The 20,796-nt window shown below is 35.7% G+C and overlaps 2 protein-coding genes across 2 annotated transcripts; both read right to left on the bottom strand.

Moving 5' to 3' along the window:
• Window positions 1-1,123: 1,123 nt before the first annotated feature.
• LOC130041997 (olfactory receptor 4N2) lies at window positions 1,124-2,047 on the bottom strand. The gene has a single exon (XM_056134336.1). It carries the CDS (start codon window positions 2,045-2,047, stop codon window positions 1,124-1,126), a length of 924 nt encoding a protein of 307 aa, XP_055990311.1.
• A 15,686-nt stretch (window positions 2,048-17,733) lies between these two features.
• On the bottom strand, window positions 17,734-18,663 carry LOC130041995 (olfactory receptor 4N4C). Its single transcript, XM_056134333.1, has one exon. The coding sequence runs from the start codon at window positions 18,658-18,660 to the stop codon at window positions 17,734-17,736; it is 927 nt and encodes a 308-aa protein (XP_055990308.1). The 5' UTR covers window positions 18,661-18,663.
• Window positions 18,664-20,796: the final 2,133 nt, after the last annotated feature.

Here is a 20,796-nt window from a genome sequence, read left to right as displayed (position 1 = left end):
AAATAAAAAACAGCAAGTAATCTACACTTATTTAGAATATGTTCATAATATTAAAAGAACAATAAGTTTAAACTAAATGTATAATAAGACCAAATTTTATAAAATAACAATTCCCTTCCTCTAATCATGGATTTTAAAAATATAGCATTTAATATTTAAAATACACTATTAACATTTTTTTCTGTTTGATATTTTTCAACTCCTTGATTATTTGTACAGAATTTCAGTATACAGCATCATTATCATTTATGAAGCAGCATCAGAGAAAGCATTCTATTGCTAAAGCCTTAGAATAGTTTGTTAATATAATACATATTTAATAGACCCACATATACATTGGTATTTCCAACTATATCTTCTAATCTTTTTAACATTCACTTATTATACCTTAGTTCACTTGAACTTTGCTCTGCTCAAAAATACCAAACTCGGGCTGGAGAGATAGCACAATGGGTAGGGCATTTGCCTTGCATGCAGCCAACCCAGGGTTTGACTTCCAGCATCCCCTATGGTCCCCTGAGCACTACCAGGAGAACTCCTGAGTGCAGAGCCTGGAGTAACCCCTGAGCATTGCCAGGTGTGACCCAAAAAGAAAAAAAAGCCCAAATTCATTACATCTTCCTTCTCAAAAATACCAATACCATACTCATTACCAACCAAAAGAACAAGTGTTTGCACTACCTGTTCCTTCTGTTTAGAATGTTCTCATTCCAGGTGGTTCCATGGATGTTTACTTTAGTTCAGATGTCAGCCAAAGGTCACCTCAAAAAGATCCGCTTGAAGACAGGAAGTAAATTGTTTATCCCCAATTAATGCACTTTCTCTCTCCCTATCTACCTATCCCTATATCTGTCTCCATATTCCTTTTTAATTCCTTCAGAAGATTGCCTTTTCCTGAAACTGTGCTTTTTATTGTCTATTGTGATAACTATCTAATCCAATTCAACTCAAAAGTTAAAGAGAAGTCACCATGCCTGTCTCATTAAGAAACTCCTCCCAGTGCCTAGAATAGTTTCAACAAAATATAAGATATTCATTAAATGCAGTATAGGTAAATTCTGCATGCATAAATTAGTTATAGATAAAATTCTACACCCTTGGTTTTTATAACTTTTCCCTGATATCAGGCTGCACGCTGGATGAACAGCTTTCTCATGGAAGCTTTCACTTCCTGGTTGCGAAGAGTATAAATCACGGGATTCAATAAAGGAAAGATGACTGTGTGAAAAAGAGAAACCACCTTGTCTGCTGGGAAAGCTCTGAAGGGGCGAGTGTAGATAAAAATGCCAGGACCAAACATGAGAAATATAACAATGATATGGGTAGTGCATGTGGACACAGCTTTGCTCTTCCCTTCAGAGGAAGCACCACGCACCCGGCACAAAATGACTGCATAGGAGGCGAGAAGTCCCAGGAAGCAAAGGAGTGTCATCAGTCCACTGTTAAAAACCATGAGAAGCTCCACTACAAAGGTGTCCGTGCAAGCCAGCTTGATAACCTGTGGCACATCACAGAAGAAGTTATCCAGTTCATTTGGGCCACAGAAGGGTAAACGAAGAATGAGTGCTACCTGGATAATGGAGTGGATGAAGCCTCCAAGCCATAGACCAAATACCAAGGCATAACAGGCTCTGGGGTTCATGACTGTTGAATAGTGTAAAGGCCGACAAATGGCAATATAGCGATCAAAGGCCATCACCACAAGGAGCAGACCCTCACCTCCTCCAAGGAAGTGCAAGAAGAAGAGCTGAGCGATGCAACCTCTGTAGGAGATTATCTTCTTCTTAGTTACAAAATCTGCGAGCATCCTGGGAGCCACAATGAAGGAGTAGGATGCATCCAGGAAGGCCAAGTTCGCTAGAAAGAAGTAGAGGGGTGCAGAGAGGCCAGGGTCTAACTTGATGGTGAGGATGATGAGGAAATTTCCAGGGAGGATGATGAGGTAGAAAGTTAAAACTAGTACAAAGACCAGTCGTTGAATATTTTGAGATTGTGTCAGACCAAGAAGGATGAATTCAGTCACTATTGTGCCATTTTCTCTCTCCATCACCTCTGCCTGCAGTACATCAAGAAGTAAAGTTTATTGTTATTACTGTTTCTTTCCTCTAAACCCTAGTTCTCCAGTTTAAAAAATGTCATTTTCATCACTTCAGTTAAAAATAACATGTTTCAAAGATATCTCCAAAACCTTTGGCAAATTCCAAACCTTTCCTTTGCCAGATTTAATGCAGACAAAAACACTATTCACAAACCACACTCCTGTTTATATTCAGCCATGTGTTTCTATAGAACTATTCTCCACTCTGAGAATTTGGCATCTTACTCCCTAGGATTCCTACCTTGCTGGGTCATAAAAAGTTCCTTGACTGAGATTCAGTAAAACTCCAATAATTAAGATCTTTGCATTTTTCAACTTGTATTTTGCTTAAAGGTCGGCTATTTTCTTACCCCTCTCTTCACCATCAACCTACGCAAAAATTTAAATATTTCCTTTCTTCACTTACTGTAGAAACCCCAGTGTTTTTCTGTGAACTCTCTGTCTTGAGCTCTGTAATCTTGTGTTGATTCTTATCTTACCCTCCTCTAGTCATACATCTTTGCATTTCTCTGACTCTAAATTAGTCACCAGAATTTGCGCCCCAGACGGGGGTGGGTGAGAGCTCTCCCTGCTCCAAGGGACCCAGCCCTAGCGGCCGACCTCCATAATCCAACCACTGCCACACTCCAGGCTGCTTTCCACACACTCGGGCCAAGCTTCACATATTAGTGAACATATTCCTGGACAGCGTGGCTTTTGCGGCAGCACGACATATCATAAAACACTTCCTGCCAATTTTCCATAATTACCACATCATGTTTGATGGGGTTCAGACAGTAGGTAACAAATCATAAAGGGAAATATATACATATATGCATATATACATATTTTCAGACATATATACCAAAGCTCATATCAGCCAAACCATAACAATGTGTTAGTGATATCCTATAGAATGTCTTAATGGCTCCCACCAAAATAGAACAATCTTTACACTGTTTTCTATATGAACCCTTTTTTGTAAGCATGTTCAGCAGTTCTTCATAACAGACAATACAAAATATATTCTTTCGTTTGTGTTTTGGGCAGGGATTGGGTCTTGGGAAAACACCCAAATGTGGTGGTGGAAAGGTTTAATGGTGGTGGGACTGGTGTTTGAATGTTGAATGTAATCAAATATTGTGAAGTATTATAAAAAACTTATAAAAAAATAAAAAATAAAAGATAATAAAAATAAATTAGTTACCAGAATCTCAGAACTAACTCTACTTTTCACTTAATTTCAAGATAGTCTCCTAGCCATATCCATCATTAAACACCACTGCTTAGAGAGAGAAATCATCACTCCATCCAATAGCAATTCCAGCCAGTAATGCCCCTCAATTTGCACTATGTATGCCTATAATCTCCTTCTTTCTCTGATCTCAATGTTATATGCAATGAAGATGTTAAAAATTTTCAAAATCTTTAAACATTAACTATCCTAATTCATAAAATCAGATTAGAACAAATGGAAATAACAATAAAGAGCCTATAGTTCAATCCATTTTTCAAAGACAAGAAAACATGTCTACTTATTGCTTAAAATATGAAAGTACTGTTTATTTTATTCTGACTGACATGATAAGATGGATATTTCATTATTTAGCCTAAATATTATTAGCACAACTCTCACTGGATGCTTTTTGTGTTCTTGAATACTAAAATTAAAATTGATAACCAGAAAATCTCTCCATTATAGAACTGAGAAGTTAAACTTTATAAAATTAAAAGTACTAATTACTGTGTAAAAATATTAAGATTTAGTCTGATAAGTGGTAGCTGCTCATTCCAGAAGGAGCATGTGACAATTCAATGTGAAATGTAAACAAAATTTTATTTTATATGTTTATTACAGATGCATAATTGTGAATGTGTAATTAGCTCTAAATTTTAATACTCTTATCAGAATACATTCTAATATGTAGAATTCACATTAGTATAGCAATATAAATGCAATTATATAATAAATGTATATATAAGGAACATGTTAATAATGTTATGGGCATAAAATTTTTTTTAATTAAAATACTGCTGATCTACAAAAAAATACAATATAGATGAAGAGATATACAAGAGTCCCTATTACTAGCAAGTATACATAGCATGTCTCCTGTATGGAGAGCATGTACTGCAGCCTACTAAGCTATTTCTTTAGTCTGTCTTTTTTTCCCAGTTATCTAACAGATACTACTTGGCTGGTTTGATTCATTTTCTTCCCATATTCCATTCTCATAGGTGTTTTCTGCAACTATGATTCTGAACTGGTGGTTGACATAGGCCAGAGACTATATATAAATAGATTAGTATTTCTGTAAATAAAATAAAATAAGAGGTTTTTCTTGGGGGGGGGGGGGAGGGAATCTATAAATTACAACTCTTCAAATTAGAATATTCTACTTTAATTCTATTTTAGTCAAATTAGTGAGATGATACCAGAAAAGGCTAAAATAGAAGTCTAAATATTCATGTCTCGATTACTAATCCTCCATACCATTTTGGCTAATTCATAGATAGAATCCTCTGAACTGCAGCAACGATGATACTCTCTGATATCAGTGCATTTCGATTTTTTTCTGATTTTGGGCTCTTTGCAGCTTTCCTGTGGACCCTGTCCTACCAATTGGCCACTTGTCTCATGCAATGTCCCCCTCCCCCATTTACATGACTTTCACCTGTGGTCCCCATATAATATCCTAGGGATGCTCATAGGGTCACATGAACCTCTGTTCAAGGAAAGGGGAATGTAGAGACATGAGTTACTCTGATTCTTAGATTGCAAACACATTTAAGTAACACTGGCATGACAGGGGTACGAATTGCAGTCAGACCTGGTGCCAAATATTTAATGATGTAAAAGACTACTTCCTTACTCTTTGAAACATTTCCTCGTGCTTCTTATCTTTTCTTTTCCCTATTTTCTCATTCTTTTCCCCTTTCACACATAGCCTTTTTTTTTAGTTATTTTCCTCTTTGTAGTTCTTTCCCCAATAATTTTTCATCACATTTTCTCTTATTTGCTTTTCCTATGTTTTCTTTATATTTTGTTCTTTCTTTTACTCATTTTATTTCATTATTATTTTATACTATTTTTCACTCACGTCTTTTGCTACTCCATTAGATTCCATGCCTAATTTGCCATTATTTAAAAACAAAAAATAAAAAAACATCATTCCCTTTCAAATAAGAATGAAAAATACATAAGCTTTCCATTGTTCTAAACATTTGAGCTATAATATAAAGATGTACATTCATTATTTAGTACTCAACCATCTGTTCTTGAATAAAATTATTCTTAAAATTTATCAAACTTGAAACACTTATAATTTTTTATTTCATCACATATTTATCTACATATAAGTAAATCTGATAAACTTATTTATTTGCCTTTTATGACAAAAAGTTTATCTCCTTACTATCATTCTGATGAACTAAACAAATTAATATTCAAAAATTAAGTATAATGTCTGAGTTTATTGATTAAATATTGAAAGTTGCTAAACTATAAATTAACAAGTTTATAAATTCTAATATATGTGCATCAATCTGAAAAACATGACCCAATATTTAATTAGTACTAATTTGATAATTGATGAATAAAAAAACTAGCTAAATGCAGAACTCTTTATGCAGGAAATTCTCATCAATAAAAGAGGATAATTAAGTTACCACTAAATTCCTTACATAAGAGCTTTTCAGCTCTTAGCAATGTAATTATGTATAAATACCCTTGATTTGGAATAATTTTATCTGATTCTAATGTACTGGCTCAGAAATGGACTATATGACTGGAAAAATTACTTAACTTTCAGAAAGCTGCATTTTCATCAGTTAAAATAATGGGTTCATTACCACAGATGATATTAGTTCAAATAAATGATAGTGATAAGTAACTCATTCAAGTATGTTTAAATTAAAATTAACCTGGAAAATGTTAAGACTTTAAGAAGTAGCCCTATTGAATGAATACATCATCACTAGATCTTTTGCCAATGTGTTTGGGTAAACACTAAATGGTGATGGCTACATAAATCTGTTTTTATCAAGTTCTTCACAGTTTCACAAGTACCTTTCTGTAAAGGTAACATTACATAAATATTATTACATAAATAATATTACATAATTATTTAATATTGGTAAATATTAAAACCATAGACCAAGAAAATCTCAAATTCTGAATATGGAATTTAAGAGACTAATTTTCTGCGAAGTATGACTTCTGTTGTTTTTCTTTAGACCTCATATTCTAGCTGAAGTATTATAACAAGTAAGGCAATGAGGGAAATAGTATGTTGCCCCAAACACCATAATCTTCCTTTATTTTCTTTTATTGCCCTTTATAATCTTTATCTCTTTCATTTACCCCTTTCTAAGAAAAATAAAACATCAGTAATTTGCATGCTCTTTGGTTTTAACAACAGAGGTCAATTCTCCCATGGTTGCAGATAATTTCACTAAATTATGATAATAGAATGAAAGATTTTGTCCAATATTAAAGTAACTCTAAGTACCTAAAGCATATGCAAATTTATTGAGAAAGAGGATAGAAAATGCCAACTGCTGAATTTAGACCTTAGCATCTGGTCATTCCTAGCTAAATACTGACCTTCAGTCCATTGCATTTCAAAGCAGTAGGTGAACCAGTAGAAAGATGCCAATGTCTTCTCTACTGCCCTTCTTCTTCTGGATTCTTGTAAATATAAATTGCTCTCCCCAGAAATTTTAATCTCTTGGGGTTTTATATAATTCTCACAAAGCAGCCATTCTCCAATTGCTAATGAAATATTGACTGTTCTTGTCATTGTTCATAAATATCTGTTCACATAAGAAACTTTGGATTATTTGGGGGGGATCTTAAACCATATTCATAACAGAATGGAGAAAGACATTTAGAAATCTGAGACTACCAGAGTCCTACTGAATATTTCCAAAGGGAGTTATTAGAATTGCAACAAAATTAGGAAAGGGAAAATGCCAGAGTATAGTGATGGAAAAATAGTTTTAAATGTGTCATATAATGTCAAAGTGCATTAATTCTGAAATCTGAAAAGAAAATACTATCAGTGAGTGAGACAAAAAAATCAGATGTACAAACATATTAATTAGCTCATAATTAAGTAGAGTTTACGATAAGTTGATTTATATTCATATAAAAATTCAAAGATAGGAAAATGAAAAGAATAATTAGAAATTATTGATATAGAAAAGAAAGCAGGCAGGGCCAGAATGAAGATGAAGTAAGTGAAGCACTTACCTCAAGCATAAAACCAAGATATTAAAAATTACTAAAGATATTACTAAAGATAGATTAAATATTTGCCCCCGCCAACAGGTACCCGCCTGGCAAGCACTCCACACCCCAACTAGGAACCCAGAAACCCAGCTGTCTCCACTGGGCCCCTGCCAGAGGCAGCTGCAGCCACTTCGAAAGGGAGCGCCAGTCCATGTAGTCGCCACCCCCGCCAACAGGTACCTGCCTGGCACGCACTCTCCACCCCAACTCGGCACCCAGAAACCCAGTTGCCACCGCTGGCCTGGCCAGGGGCAGCTACAGCCGCTTCCACAGGGAGCGCCGCCCACCGCAATGGGTCTGTGGACTAGCATCTGGACAGGCTGGATCATTGTAGGTGCAGTGGCCTCCATGAAAGTGGGCGTGGCCCTGCAAAGTGGGCGTGGCCTTCTCCAGTGGGCAACTGGTCCGTTGCATTTCCCACCACCAGCACTCTGGACCCTCACCCCAGCCTTTGTCATCTAAATCTATGAAAATATTCTGGCCACCTATACTATAATAAAATAATCCACTGGCCTACTCCAATTCTAACAAAAGACCAGTACGCAATAGAAGCTGTATAAACCCAATACTAAAAGAACACCTCCTACAAAGCTTCACTAGATGCCCGTCACAAGACAAAGAAAAAGGCCTGAGAGGATGCTCAGACCCTAGAAAGAGAGAAGGGTGTCCACCATCAACTGGCCTTATCCAGAATCCTTTCCCACAATAAGAGGGAACAGTGCTAGTGAATTCCAGGGTTTTACCACTAGACAACCAAAACAAAAATGAAGAAACAGTGCAAATCTCCACTACAAGGTGAAGACAAAGAAAAGATTTATGAATCCTCAACCAGCGTGACCTACAAATATGCTTTCTCCAGTAAAGAACTTTGAGACTAAATGCAGAGGATGTTCAAGGATCTACTCAAAGAATCAGTGGAGGAGATATCCAGAAAACTAAAAGAAATGAAAGAAACGATAGAACAGTTACTCGAGAAAATATAGGAAGAAATGAGAGCAGAAACAAAAAAACTACAAAAAGAAGTGTCACAGATAAAGGATTTGGTAGACGAAATTAAAAACTCAGTAAGTGCCCTTAGCAGTAGGATGAGTGCAGCTGAAGACAGGATCAGTGAGCTTGAAGATGAGCAACAGAAATCCCATAGGGAAAAACAAGCAACAGAAGAAGATCTCAAAATGCCTCTAAGGAGAATCAGAGACCTAGGGGATGACGCAAAGAGGAACAGCATTAGAATCATTGGAGTACCAGAAGGGCAGGGAAGTAACCCCAATGAAAGTCACAGTCAAAGAAATCATTGCTGAAAAGATCCCAGAGTTAAAGAATGTAGACATACAGATCCAAGGAGCCAGAAGAGTGCCAGCAAAAAGAGACCCTAATAAAAACACTCCAGGGCATATCATAGTCACAACGATGGATGATGTGGACAGAGACACAATACTGCAAGCAGCAAGGTCAAAGAAGGAAATCACATACAAAGGAACACCCCTTAAATTTACAGCAGACCTATCATAGGAAACGCTCCAAGCCCGAAGGCAGTGGCGGGATATAGAAAAAAAACTCAACGAAATGAATGCCTCACCAAGAATACTTTATCCAGCTAAACTCTCGCTCAAACTCGATGGAACTATACACCATTTTGTAGATAAACAACAGCTCAGGAACTTCATAAACTCAACCAAATCTAAAAGAAGGGTTAAAGGGGCTCCTGTAAGACAAGAAGGAAAACACTTAAAAAAACACAACCAAAGCCGACAAGCACAAACATGGCACTAAGTCCAATGACAATAATCTCTCTAAATGTCGTGGTCTAAATGCACCAATCAAGAGTCACAGAGTGGTAAAAAGGATCCAGAAACTGAAACCAACAATCTGCTGTCTATAAGAAACACATCTGAACAATCAGAGCAAGAAAACACAGACTCAAACTTAAAGGATGGAAAACAATCCTGCAAGCAAACAGCTCCCTCTAAAAAGCTGGGTTGGCCATACTAGTATCCGACAACATTAATTTCAGGTTGAAAAAGATTAGAAGAGACAGTAAAGGCAATTTTCTCTTCATCAAGGGATACGTACAACAGGAAGAAATCACACTCTTAAATGTATATGCACCTAACAATGGAATAGCTAAATACTTAAAACAATTGCGAACAGATTTTAAGGAGGACATTGCTAGCAACACAATAGTAGCTGGAGAATTCAACATCGCCCTATCACCTCTGGATAGATCTACAAGAACAAAACTCAGCAAGGAAACACTGGATTTGAAAGAAAAATAAAAGAGAAAGGACTTATAGACCTGTACAGGGCTTTACACCCCAGAACAAAAGAATACACATTCTTCTCCAATATGAATGGAACATTTTCCAAAATAGACCATGTGATTGACCACAAAACATGCCTCAATAGAATCAGGAAGATAAAAAATTGAATCAACAATCTTTCAGACCACAATGCACTGAGAATAGAAGAGAATCGCAAACAGACACGGAGAAACAAATCAAACACCTGGAAATTAAACAACTCAATGCTGAACAATGAGTCGGTCAGTAAGTTAGTCAAGGACGAAATCAAAAGACTGGAAACAAATGAGAATGAAGACACGAGCTACAAGAACTTATGGGATGCAGCTAAAGCCATATTAAGGGGAAAATTTATAGCTCTGCAAGCATATCTCAGGATGGAAGAAAGGATACACATAAACAACTTGACTTCACAGCTCAAGATCTTAGAAAAGGATCAACAAAGGGAGCCCAAATCTGGTAGAAGGAAAGAGATCATAAAACTTAGAGCAGAAATCAACGACATGGAAACCAAAGAAACAAACCAAAAGATCAATGAAACCAAGAGCTGGTTCTTCGAGAAAATAAATAAGATAGATAAACCACTAGAAACACTCACAAAAAAAAAGAGGGAGAGAACCCAAATAAAGCAAATAAGAAATAAGAATGGGGATATCACAACAGAAACCAAAGAAATTCAAAAGATCATCAGAGGCTGCTTTGAAAGTCTGTATGCAATGAAACAAGAGAACGCAGAAGAAATGGATAAATTCCTGAATTCCTCTAATCTCCCAAAGCTGAATCAAGAAAATCTAGAGTACCTGAATAGACCTATTAACATCAAAGAAATTGAAACTGTAATCAAAAGCCTTCACAAAAACAAAAGTCCAGGTCCAGATGGATTCACTAGCAAATTTTTCTAAACATTTAAAGAGGACCTATCGCCAGTTCTTCTCAAGCTTTTCCAGAAAATTTCACGAATCATGAATCACAACCATCTGGTTACTTATTGATTGCCTCGAGCAGGCCCCAGTAACGTCTCCTTCATCCTAGCCCTGAGATTATATTCAAAGCTCTTTAGGAGAATGAGACCCATCATTGTTACTGGTATTTGGCATATTGGGTACGCCACGGGGAGTTTGCCAGACTCTGCCGTGTGGGCAGGCTACATTCGGTAGCCTGCCAGTTTCTCCAAAGTAGGAATGAGAAAATTAGATGTCATAATAAGATGTTGCATGGCCGCGAATGTGGCCGTGTGGTTCCGAGAGCTGGTTTTTATAGTCTCTGGTCACTCAGAGAATCAGAGACTATAAAAACCATCTCCAGGAAATTTAAAAACAAAAATTCTCCCAAACAGTTTCTATAAGCCCATATCTCTCTAATAGCAAAAGGAAATAAAGACACCACAATAAAAGAAAACTACAGGCCAATATCCCTGATGAATACGGATGCGAAGATTCTGAAAAAAATACTAGCAAATAGAATTCAACAACTCATCAAAAAGATCACACACCATGACCAAGTGGAATTCATCCTGGGGATGCAAGGATGGTTTAACATATAGAAATTAATCCACATAATCCATCATATCAACAAAAGAAAAGATAAAAATCATATTATCATATCAATAGATGCAGAGAAAGCATTTGACAAGATCCAGCACCAGTTTATGATGAAAACCCTCACCAAATTGGGGATAAAGGGTACTTTCCTTTATATAGTTAAAGCCATCTATCACAAACCTACAGCAAGCATCATCATTCAATGGGGAAAAACTGAGAGCCTTCCTCTTAAAATCAGGGACAAGTCAAGGATGCCCACTCTCTCCACTACTGTTCAATATAGTACTGGAAGTACTTGCAATAGTGATTAGGCAAGAAAAAGATTAAGGGCATCCAAGTAGGAAAGGAAGAAATCAAGATCTCACTATTCGCAGATGATATGATATTATACTTAGAGAACCCTAAAACCTTTACCAAGAAACTCCTAGAAGCGATAGATCTGCAGAGTAAAGTTGCAGGCTATAAAATCAATACCCAATAGTCCATGGCTTTCATGTATGCAAATAATGAGAGAGAAGAAAGTGACATGAAGAAAACAATCCCATTCACAGTTATGCTCCAGAAAATTAACTACCTAGAAATTAGCTTAACTAAAGAAGTAAAGAACCTGTACAAAGAAAACTACAAAACACTGCTTCAGGAAATAAAAGAGGACATGAGGAAATGGAAAAATATTCCCTGTTCATGGATCAGGATAATTAACATTGTGAAATGGTAATACTTCCCAAAGCACTGTACAAATTCAAAGTGATCCCTATTACGATACCCATGACATTCTTCAAAGAAATAGAGCAAACACTCTTGAAATTTGTATGGAATAATAAGCCCCCAGGAATAGCTAAAGCTATTCTTCGGAAATAGAAAATGGAAGGAATCAACCTCTCTAACTTTAAACTTTACTACAAAGCAATAATAATTAAAACAGCATGGTACTAGAACAAAAGCAGAGCAGAAGACCATTGGAACAGAGTTGAATATACTGACATCTCTTCCCAAACATATGATTATCTAATCTTTGATAAAGGGGCCAGAAATATTGAGTGGAGTCAGGAAAGCTGGTTTGACAAATTTTGCTCACAAAACTTGACTGCTACATGGAAAAAACTGGGCTCAGATCTCTGCCTAATGCTATGTACAAAAGTAGGATCAAAATGGATTAAAGACCTCAACATCAGACCGGAATCCATAAGGTACATTGAAGACAAAGTTGGAAAAATCCTCCATGACATTGAAGCTAATGGTATCTTCAAAGATGTCATGCCACTGGCCGAGCAAGTGAAAACAGAGAAAGACAAATGGGACTATATTAAACTAAGAAGCTTCTGCACCTCAAAAGAAACAGTGACCAAAATACAAAGACAGTTTACAGAATGGGAAAGAATTTTCGCTGAATACATATCTGACAAGGGGTTGATATCAAGGATATATGAAGTACTGGTTGAACTCCACAAGAAGAAAACATCCAACCTCATCAAAAAATGGGGCGATGAAATGTACAAAAACTTACTCAAAGAAGAAATCCGAATGGCAAAAAAGCACATGAGAAAATGCTCTACATCATTAATCATCAGGGAGATGCAGATCAAAACCACAATGACATACCATCTCACACCTCAGAGACTGGCCCACATCCAAAAGAACAAAAGCAACTGATGCTGGTGCCAATGTGGCAATAAAGGGACAGTCCTTCACTGTTGGTGGGAATGCCAACTGGTTCAACCCTTTTGGAAAACAATATGGACGATTCTCAAAAAATTAGAAATTGAGCTCCCATTTGACCCAGCAATACCACTCCTGGGAATATATCCCAGAGAGGCAAAAATGTATAGTCGAAGTGATATCTGCACTTGTTTGTTCGTTGTAGCACTCTTTACAATAGCCAGAATCTGGAAAAAACCTGAGTGCCGGAGAACAGATGACTGGTTAAAGAAACTTTGGTACATCTACACAATGGAGTACTATGTAGCTGTCAGAAAGGATGAAGTCATGAAATTTACATACAAGTGGTACTACATGGGAAGTATCATGCTAAGCGAAATGAGTCAGAAAGAGAGGGACATAAAAAGATCGCATTCATCTGGGGGACATAAAGTAACAAAATAAGAGATTAATACCCAAAAATAGCCAAGATCAGTACCAGGAGGATTACTCCATGACTTACAGGCCAGCCAGGCATTCTAGGGGAAAGGGCAGCTCAGATAGAGAAGTGAGCACCAAATAAAGGGTGTTTGGAAGATACTCCCAGGATGAGAGATGCATGTTGAAAAGAGACTATGGACCGAACATGATTGCCACTCAATGCCTCTTTTGCAGACCACAACACCTAAAAGGAGAGAGAAAACAAAAGGGAATGCCTTGCCACAGAGGCAGGGTGGGATGAGGGGAATGGGGGTGGGAGGGATCCTGGGATCCATGGTGGTGGAAACTGGGCACTGATGAAGGGATGGGTATTTGATCATTGTATAGACGAAACCCAAGCACAAAAATTTGTAAGTCTACAACTGTACCTCATAGTGTTTCACTAATAAAAATATTAAAAAAATACATTATAACCTCAATATTTGCGATTTTTGTTTTTGTTTTCTGTTCAAGGATAAGAACTCTTTAATTTTAATATTAAAATTAAAAATTAAGATCAGAACAATTAAGTGCAGCTAAATTATATTCTAGCGTATTTTTATTGTTTTGCTTTTAACAGGAGGATGAACTTATGAGTTATTTTACAATGGAAATAATGAACATATATTTTTGTGAAGTAAAACTATATAGCCAATACATATTTGGTCCAATCTATTTTCAACTCAAAATAGTGTAAGAAGTAGAAATGGTAATATATATATATAAAATAAGTACAGAGAAAGTTAGAATTATCAAAATACAGGACAACAGAAAGCAGGAAAAAAAGAGATTAGAAAAAACCTAAGGGAAAGAATTGTATATATCTATACATTGAGTAAGTTAAATTATTGATACCAAAGGCTTTCCAAAAATGTTATATTTTTCTACAATTTATAACCATAATTTGGGATTTTGCTAACTTCTTTAGGTTCATTCTAATACACAAAATTAAATTAATATGAATATTTAAACCATCTCTGGAGGCTTTTTAAATTCATTTGTAAAAGTTTTACTTTAGAACTTATGAAAAAAGAATCAGGCAAAGAACAGCAGATCACTTTTAAGAATTCTATCCTCAATTTGACCTCAGACAATAAATAGCATGTACAAAAAAAAAATACTAACATGATAAAGTTCTTAGTCAATGAAAAGTCAGTATGTACTGCTGGCTCAATTTCTATAGATTCTTTGGCTTTGTAAAACAGCACTTCTCCCAGGCTGTTTCGTTGCCTATGAATGGGGTCTTTTTACGCTTCTTAAATTATTGACAAGATCATTGTATAACTGAAATCCAAGCACAAAAATTTGTAAGTCTACAACTGTACCACATGGTGTTCCACTAATAAAAAATAAAAAAGTAAAAAAAAAATAAATCTAAGAGAAAATTAAAAAATAATTTTTAAAAGACTAAAATTTAATTTAAAAAATTGACAAGATACTGTTTATCTCTATTACTGAGGAAGGATTTGTTTGTTTGTTGTCACTCCTTAGAGTTGGCCTCAGTTTTAACAAACACTGAGTGACTACTACAAGCACCCTGTATTGAAAGTGCTCAAAAAACACTGTAGAGTATGCAAATGGTGTCCCTAATCTTTGGAATTTTATGGTCCAATGCGAAGATGAAAGAAAAACAAACACACAAACAAAAACATCACAAAATAATAAATATTGTAACAATAAACCGAAGCCTGAATTGGAGAGATTACTGATTTAAAGAGTGGTCACTGAAGATTTTTTGAGAGGCTTTCATAAATGTGATACATAAGTGATTTTTTTTACAGTATGGGCATGCTTACATGATTTATATTTTTCTCTCCAAATTAATTGTTACTTATGTTATTCTTTTTTATTTTTGTGATTTTTATACATAATTTTAAAAAAATGTTTTGAAAAAACGTTTTATGTTCATCAAAACTGAAAAATCTGGTACCGCAATGAACAAAGAAGTCAAGATGCAAAAAGAGTAAAAAATTATATAGCGGTAAAATTGCATTACTGTCTCTGTTCACCATCTCCATATAACCATTTATAAGAGCAAAACAGGAGCTGGAATGATAGCACAGTGGTTATGGCATTTGCCTTGCACGTGGCCGACACGGGTTGTTTGATTCCCAGCATCCCAGCATCCCAGCATCCCCAAGCACCATCAGGAGTAATTCCTGAGTTCATGAGCCACCAAAAAAATTTTTAAAAAAAGAGCAAAGCAGCTATTATTCTTTGTTAACTATGTTCTCTGTGAATCACCTCAAAAAGATTATGAATATGTCAGCAATTATGATTATGGATTATATTCTATTAATAAATAAATTTGATAAATATCCAAGATAGAAGATATGCAAATAAATCTTAATTATAGTATATAACTAAACATTTTAAAGATATTTAAAATATTATGTAAGTGTATACAATAATAAAGATATAAATATTGTTTGACATTATCTGAAAAATAGCAAGATAAAAATAGATGATATATATTGTAACCTTAAATTTTAACTGAAGATTTATGAATGTAGAAATTTTATGAAAAAAAACTTGTTTTAATAGAACATAAAATTCTAATAGGAAAATTTGGTTCTTTCAGAACTTTATGTAATTTCAATAATAATTTTTCTGTTGTTTCAGATAAAATGTTAACCAACATTTTTATTGTCATTTACTCTAAACAGTTTCTTTTCCTCTGACTGCTTTTAAGATTTTCTGTTCATGTTTGGTGAGCACCAGTTACAAGATGGTTTTATGTGTATTTAAATAGATTAAATTTTTCTAAATTTTTTCGGTATCTGGATTGACATTTTTATGAAATATGGGGGTTCCTTAATAGCTATTTTCTTTATCCCAGTCTCTTATCTTCTTCAGTAATTACAATTACAAATATAATTAAATCTTTGCTTTTGCTCCAAAATAACTGACATTACGCTACACAGTTTCAACCTTTTTCTCTATCCTTCATTTTTATCTCTACTAATCTATCTTCACAATCGTTAGTAATCTTTATTTGCAGTATCCAAACCACTGTTTGGTTCATCTAGAAATTTCTTCAGATTTCAAATGTTACTCAAGTTCTATTGTTTCTTGTCTGATAATCCCATCATATATTTCAGCTGATACATTATTATTTTACACATTATTATTTTACACACATTAACTGATACACATTATTTTCTTGGTACAGTGTCCTACTTTTTAATTCCTGACAGTTTCTACTGAAAATTCAGTGTAGGACAGAGAATAATACTTCATTTTATTTTTCTTGGTATTTTAGAAACAAATCTTTTCTATCTGTGCAGAAGTTAGAACAAAAATAAAATCATTCAGATTTCTTCAAGGTTTCAAGCTGAGTCAGACATAGAAGCATCTTTTATTAAGCTGAATTTACTTCTATCTCTAACATCTGCTAGCTTCCACCAAGGAACACCTTTAATGTCAGCATTTGAAGCTAAGAGGTGTTTTAGCATAATTCAGAAAATTTTGATTCCCTTGAAATTCAATTCTGTACACATCAATATTGCACTGTAGCACTGTCCTTCCATTGTTCATCGATTTGCTTGAGCGGGCACCAGTAACATCTCTGTGAGACTTATTGTTACTGTTTTTGGCATATTGAATACTCCACGGGGAGCTTGCTGGTCTCTTTATTTGCAGTAATCAAACTACTGGGTACTGGCTCTTCCACGCGGGCGGGAAACTCTCGGTAGCTTTCTGGGCTCTCCTAAAGGGATGCAGGAATCGAACCCAGATCTGCCACGCACAGGGCAAACGCCCTACCAGCTGTGCTATCGCTCTACCCCACACAACAACATTAAAGCAATATTACTACTGCAATGGTTGAGAATGTGAAAATTCTGATGTTTGTTTCTCACCCAACTATGATGTATCCCTCTTTTAAGTAAATAGCAAGTATAAATGGCAACAGAGAGGACTAATAGAAAAAAATTTAAGTCAGACATTTAATTTAGTATTTGAAATGTTCTCAGATTCCAATATTTCTGCATCCTTTGTAGGAAAAAGTTCAACTCCTTTTCTCCTTCTTTCCTTAACACTTGGCTCCTGGCCAGACTCTTGAGGTTTTCTAAACTATTAAACAGTTGTAGGTGAGTCACAACATGAAGATCAATACTTATTGCAATTAGGATAAAAAAATCTTTCAACATAAGTCATGAATTAACTGACCCATACAGTAATGAAATTTAACTCCCAAATCTCAAATATTCATTATATTCCAACCACTCCATTGTGCCTTTCATATCCATTTTATATACCAAGTTAATTCTCTACTTACGTATGACTTCCCCCATTCTTCACAATAGTACCTAAAAGAGGTCACTCAATGAAAAATAGTATTTGTTACAAGAATGAATGACTTGTAGCTAGAATTTCTCTTTCTCAATTTTTTGTCAAATCTGTTCAGTACACCACATGCCGAATTAACAATTTCTTCATAGAAGCTTTCACTTCCTGATTGCGAAGGGTATAAATCACAGGATTCATCAGTGGAAAGATGACTGTGTGGAAAAAAGAAACCACCTTGTCAGCTGGCAAGGCTCGGAATGGACGCGTGTAAATGAAGATGGCAGGTCCAAACATAAGAAGTATAATGATGATATGCGTGGTGCATGTGGATATAGCCTTGTTCTTCCCTTCAGCAGCAGACCTATGGACATGGCAGAGGATAATTGCATAGGAGGCAAGAAGTCCCAGGAAGCAAAGAAGAGTGAGGAGGCCACTGTTGAAAACCATCAGGAGTTCCACCGCAAAGGTATCCGTGCAGGCCAACTTGATAACCTGCGGCACATCACAGAAGAAATTATCTAGCTCATTTGGACCACAGAAGGGTAAACGGAGGATGATTGCTACCTGGATAATGGAGTGAATAAAACCTCCAAACCACAGACCAAACAACATGACATAGCAGGCTCTGGGGTTCATAACAGTTGAATAGTACAAAGGTCGACAAATGGCAATGTAGCGATCAAAGGCCATCACCACAAGGAGTAGCCCTTCCCCTCCTCCAAGGAAGTGCAAGAAGAAAAGCTGAGCAATGCAGCTTCTGTAGGAAATTATCTTCTTCTCAGAAAGGAAGTCCATCAGCATCCTGGGAGCCACAATGAAGGAGTAAGATGCATCCAGGAAGGCCAAGTTCCCCAGAAAGAAGTAGAGAGGTGCTGAGAGTCCAGGGTCTAATTTGATGGTGAGGATGATGAGCAAATTTCCAGGGAGGATAATGAGGTAGAAAATTAAAATCAGCACAAAAACGAGTAGCTGAATGTTTTGTGACTGGGTCAGACCAAGGAGAATGAATTCTGTTACAACTGTGTTGTTCTTCCACTCCATCTCCTCTGCCTGCTGCGTATCAGGGAATACACCATTTATTTCCATCTCATCCATCTACATTATAGACTTTCTCAAATTAAACATAGTGAATATATACCACATCTAATTTAATCATCACTTTCTCATAACCAAAAATGTATTTTCTATCTTTATTTGTCTACATTTTCTAATTGCTAACTCCTTGTTCTTGCAGTCACTCGTCTGTTTCTGTTCCATGCTGATCTATCAGTGGGACTGTAGAATGACCAGTCCTGCATCTTTTAATGACTTGCATGAGATATTTGAATAGTTTTACAAGTAAGGAAGAAATTAACCACAGTTATGAAGGTGTCAGGCTCTTATTTGAAGAAGTGATAAGGTGAGGATTGACAATGAAGAGAGCTTAGAGAGCTTTTGAGATAACAAAAAATGTTCTGTGTCTTAATTATTAACTTCAAAAGTATCTGTTAGTCTAATTTTATTGAAATATTTTATTGAGATATTAAATTATAAGAATTTATATACTTAGTATGTGACTTAAGAATGTTGGCTTGGGCCTCAGACAGTTGCAAAATTAAGACATTTGCTTGCACACAGTCTCAGGGCCAACCCCATTTCTATAATAAACATGCATCTGGCCCTGAGCACGACCAAGACTAATCCCTGAGACCAGAATGAGGTGTAAGCCCTGAACATCACAAGTGGCCATCACCTGTCCTCAAAAGCATGGACCAAATATTTTAACCTTATATACTTCAAATATTTCTTTTTGTCCACTGAATATCTACACTTCAGCAGGATTGAAATTTTAAAAAATCCTTTTCATTGTTACACTAATATTATGAGGCTTATTTGTATAATATTCCAATTAAAAGTGTAATATGTAATGTACTTGATAACTTATTGGTATAGAAACATTTATTAGTATTCTAGTATTTCATTGAAGTTATATTTTAGAATTTAAAGTTACATAGCATCATGATAAAATAATCTATTAAATAATACAAATAAAATATTTATATGGAATTTTCATGTTTGAAATGATCTGGTATTGAGATGAAAATATTTTAAATGTGAAGATTCTTGAACTACAACTATATCAATATCACTGTCACTGTCCTCCCGTTGTTCATTGATTTGCTCGAGCAGGCCCAGTAACATTGTGAGACTTGTTACTGTGTTTGGCATATCAAATGCGTCATGGGTAGTTTACGAGACTTTGCCATGCGGGCGAGATATTTTCTCGGTAGCTTGCGGTGCTCCCCAAGAAGGGCAGAGGAATCAAACTTGGGTCAGCTGTGTCGGCTGCATGCAAGGCAAAGGCCCTACCCGCTGTGCTATCGCTCCAGCCCAACCACAACTATAGAGTGTTTATAGTAGTATAGCACAAGCTTTTAATTGCACAGTACACTTGTTTTTAAACAATGCTTTGAAATATGCAGTGTAGGGGGACTGGAGAGATAGCACAGCGGGTAGGGTGTTTGCCTTGCATGTGGCCTGCCCGGGTTCGATTCCCAGCATCCCATATGGTCCCCTGAGCACCGTCAGGAGTATCTCCTGAGTGCAGAGCCAGGAGTAACCCTTGTGCATCGCACAGGGTGTGACCCAAAAAGCAAAAAAAAAAAACAATATGCAGTGTAGAGACAAAGGAAGAAAGGGTCTTCCAATTCCAATTAAAAAAGAGAAACAAAATGTAAGAGCAAAGGTAAGGAAAAGAAAAGCAACAAAGTATTAAATCAAAATACAATGGAAATATGAACAATTACTATTTGCTCAAATGTTAGGATATATGTTTATTGTATGCATAAATCCAAATATATTATTAACTGTTCATTTATGGTCACAATTTTCAATTAAAGGAATATATGAATATAATTTCATTATGCACTTGTCAAAGGAGCAAAATTAAAGAAAAATATTTACAAATGGCACCATTCACATTGACTTTTGCCTACTCCATCTTTCATATGTATATTCCATCGTATATTTTTCTTCCTTTAACTTTTTCTTTTCTAAGAATTTAATGGGCTTATTATTTATCATTTCTATTTCATATAAAATCTAATAAAAGTGTCAATGTTTCTATATATTAACTCCAATGGAATATGTCTTGCACACTATTAAAGTTTTTTATACTTTTTCAAATGAAGGTATTTT

Source organism: Sorex fumeus, unplaced genomic scaffold (genome assembly GCF_029834395.1).
Source record: "Sorex fumeus unplaced genomic scaffold, SorFum_2.1 ptg000098l, whole genome shotgun sequence".
NCBI lineage: Eukaryota > Metazoa > Chordata > Mammalia > Eulipotyphla > Soricidae > Sorex > Sorex fumeus.
The sequence above is the reverse complement of the archived record's forward strand: the minus strand, read 5'-3'. Positions and strand labels throughout refer to the sequence as shown.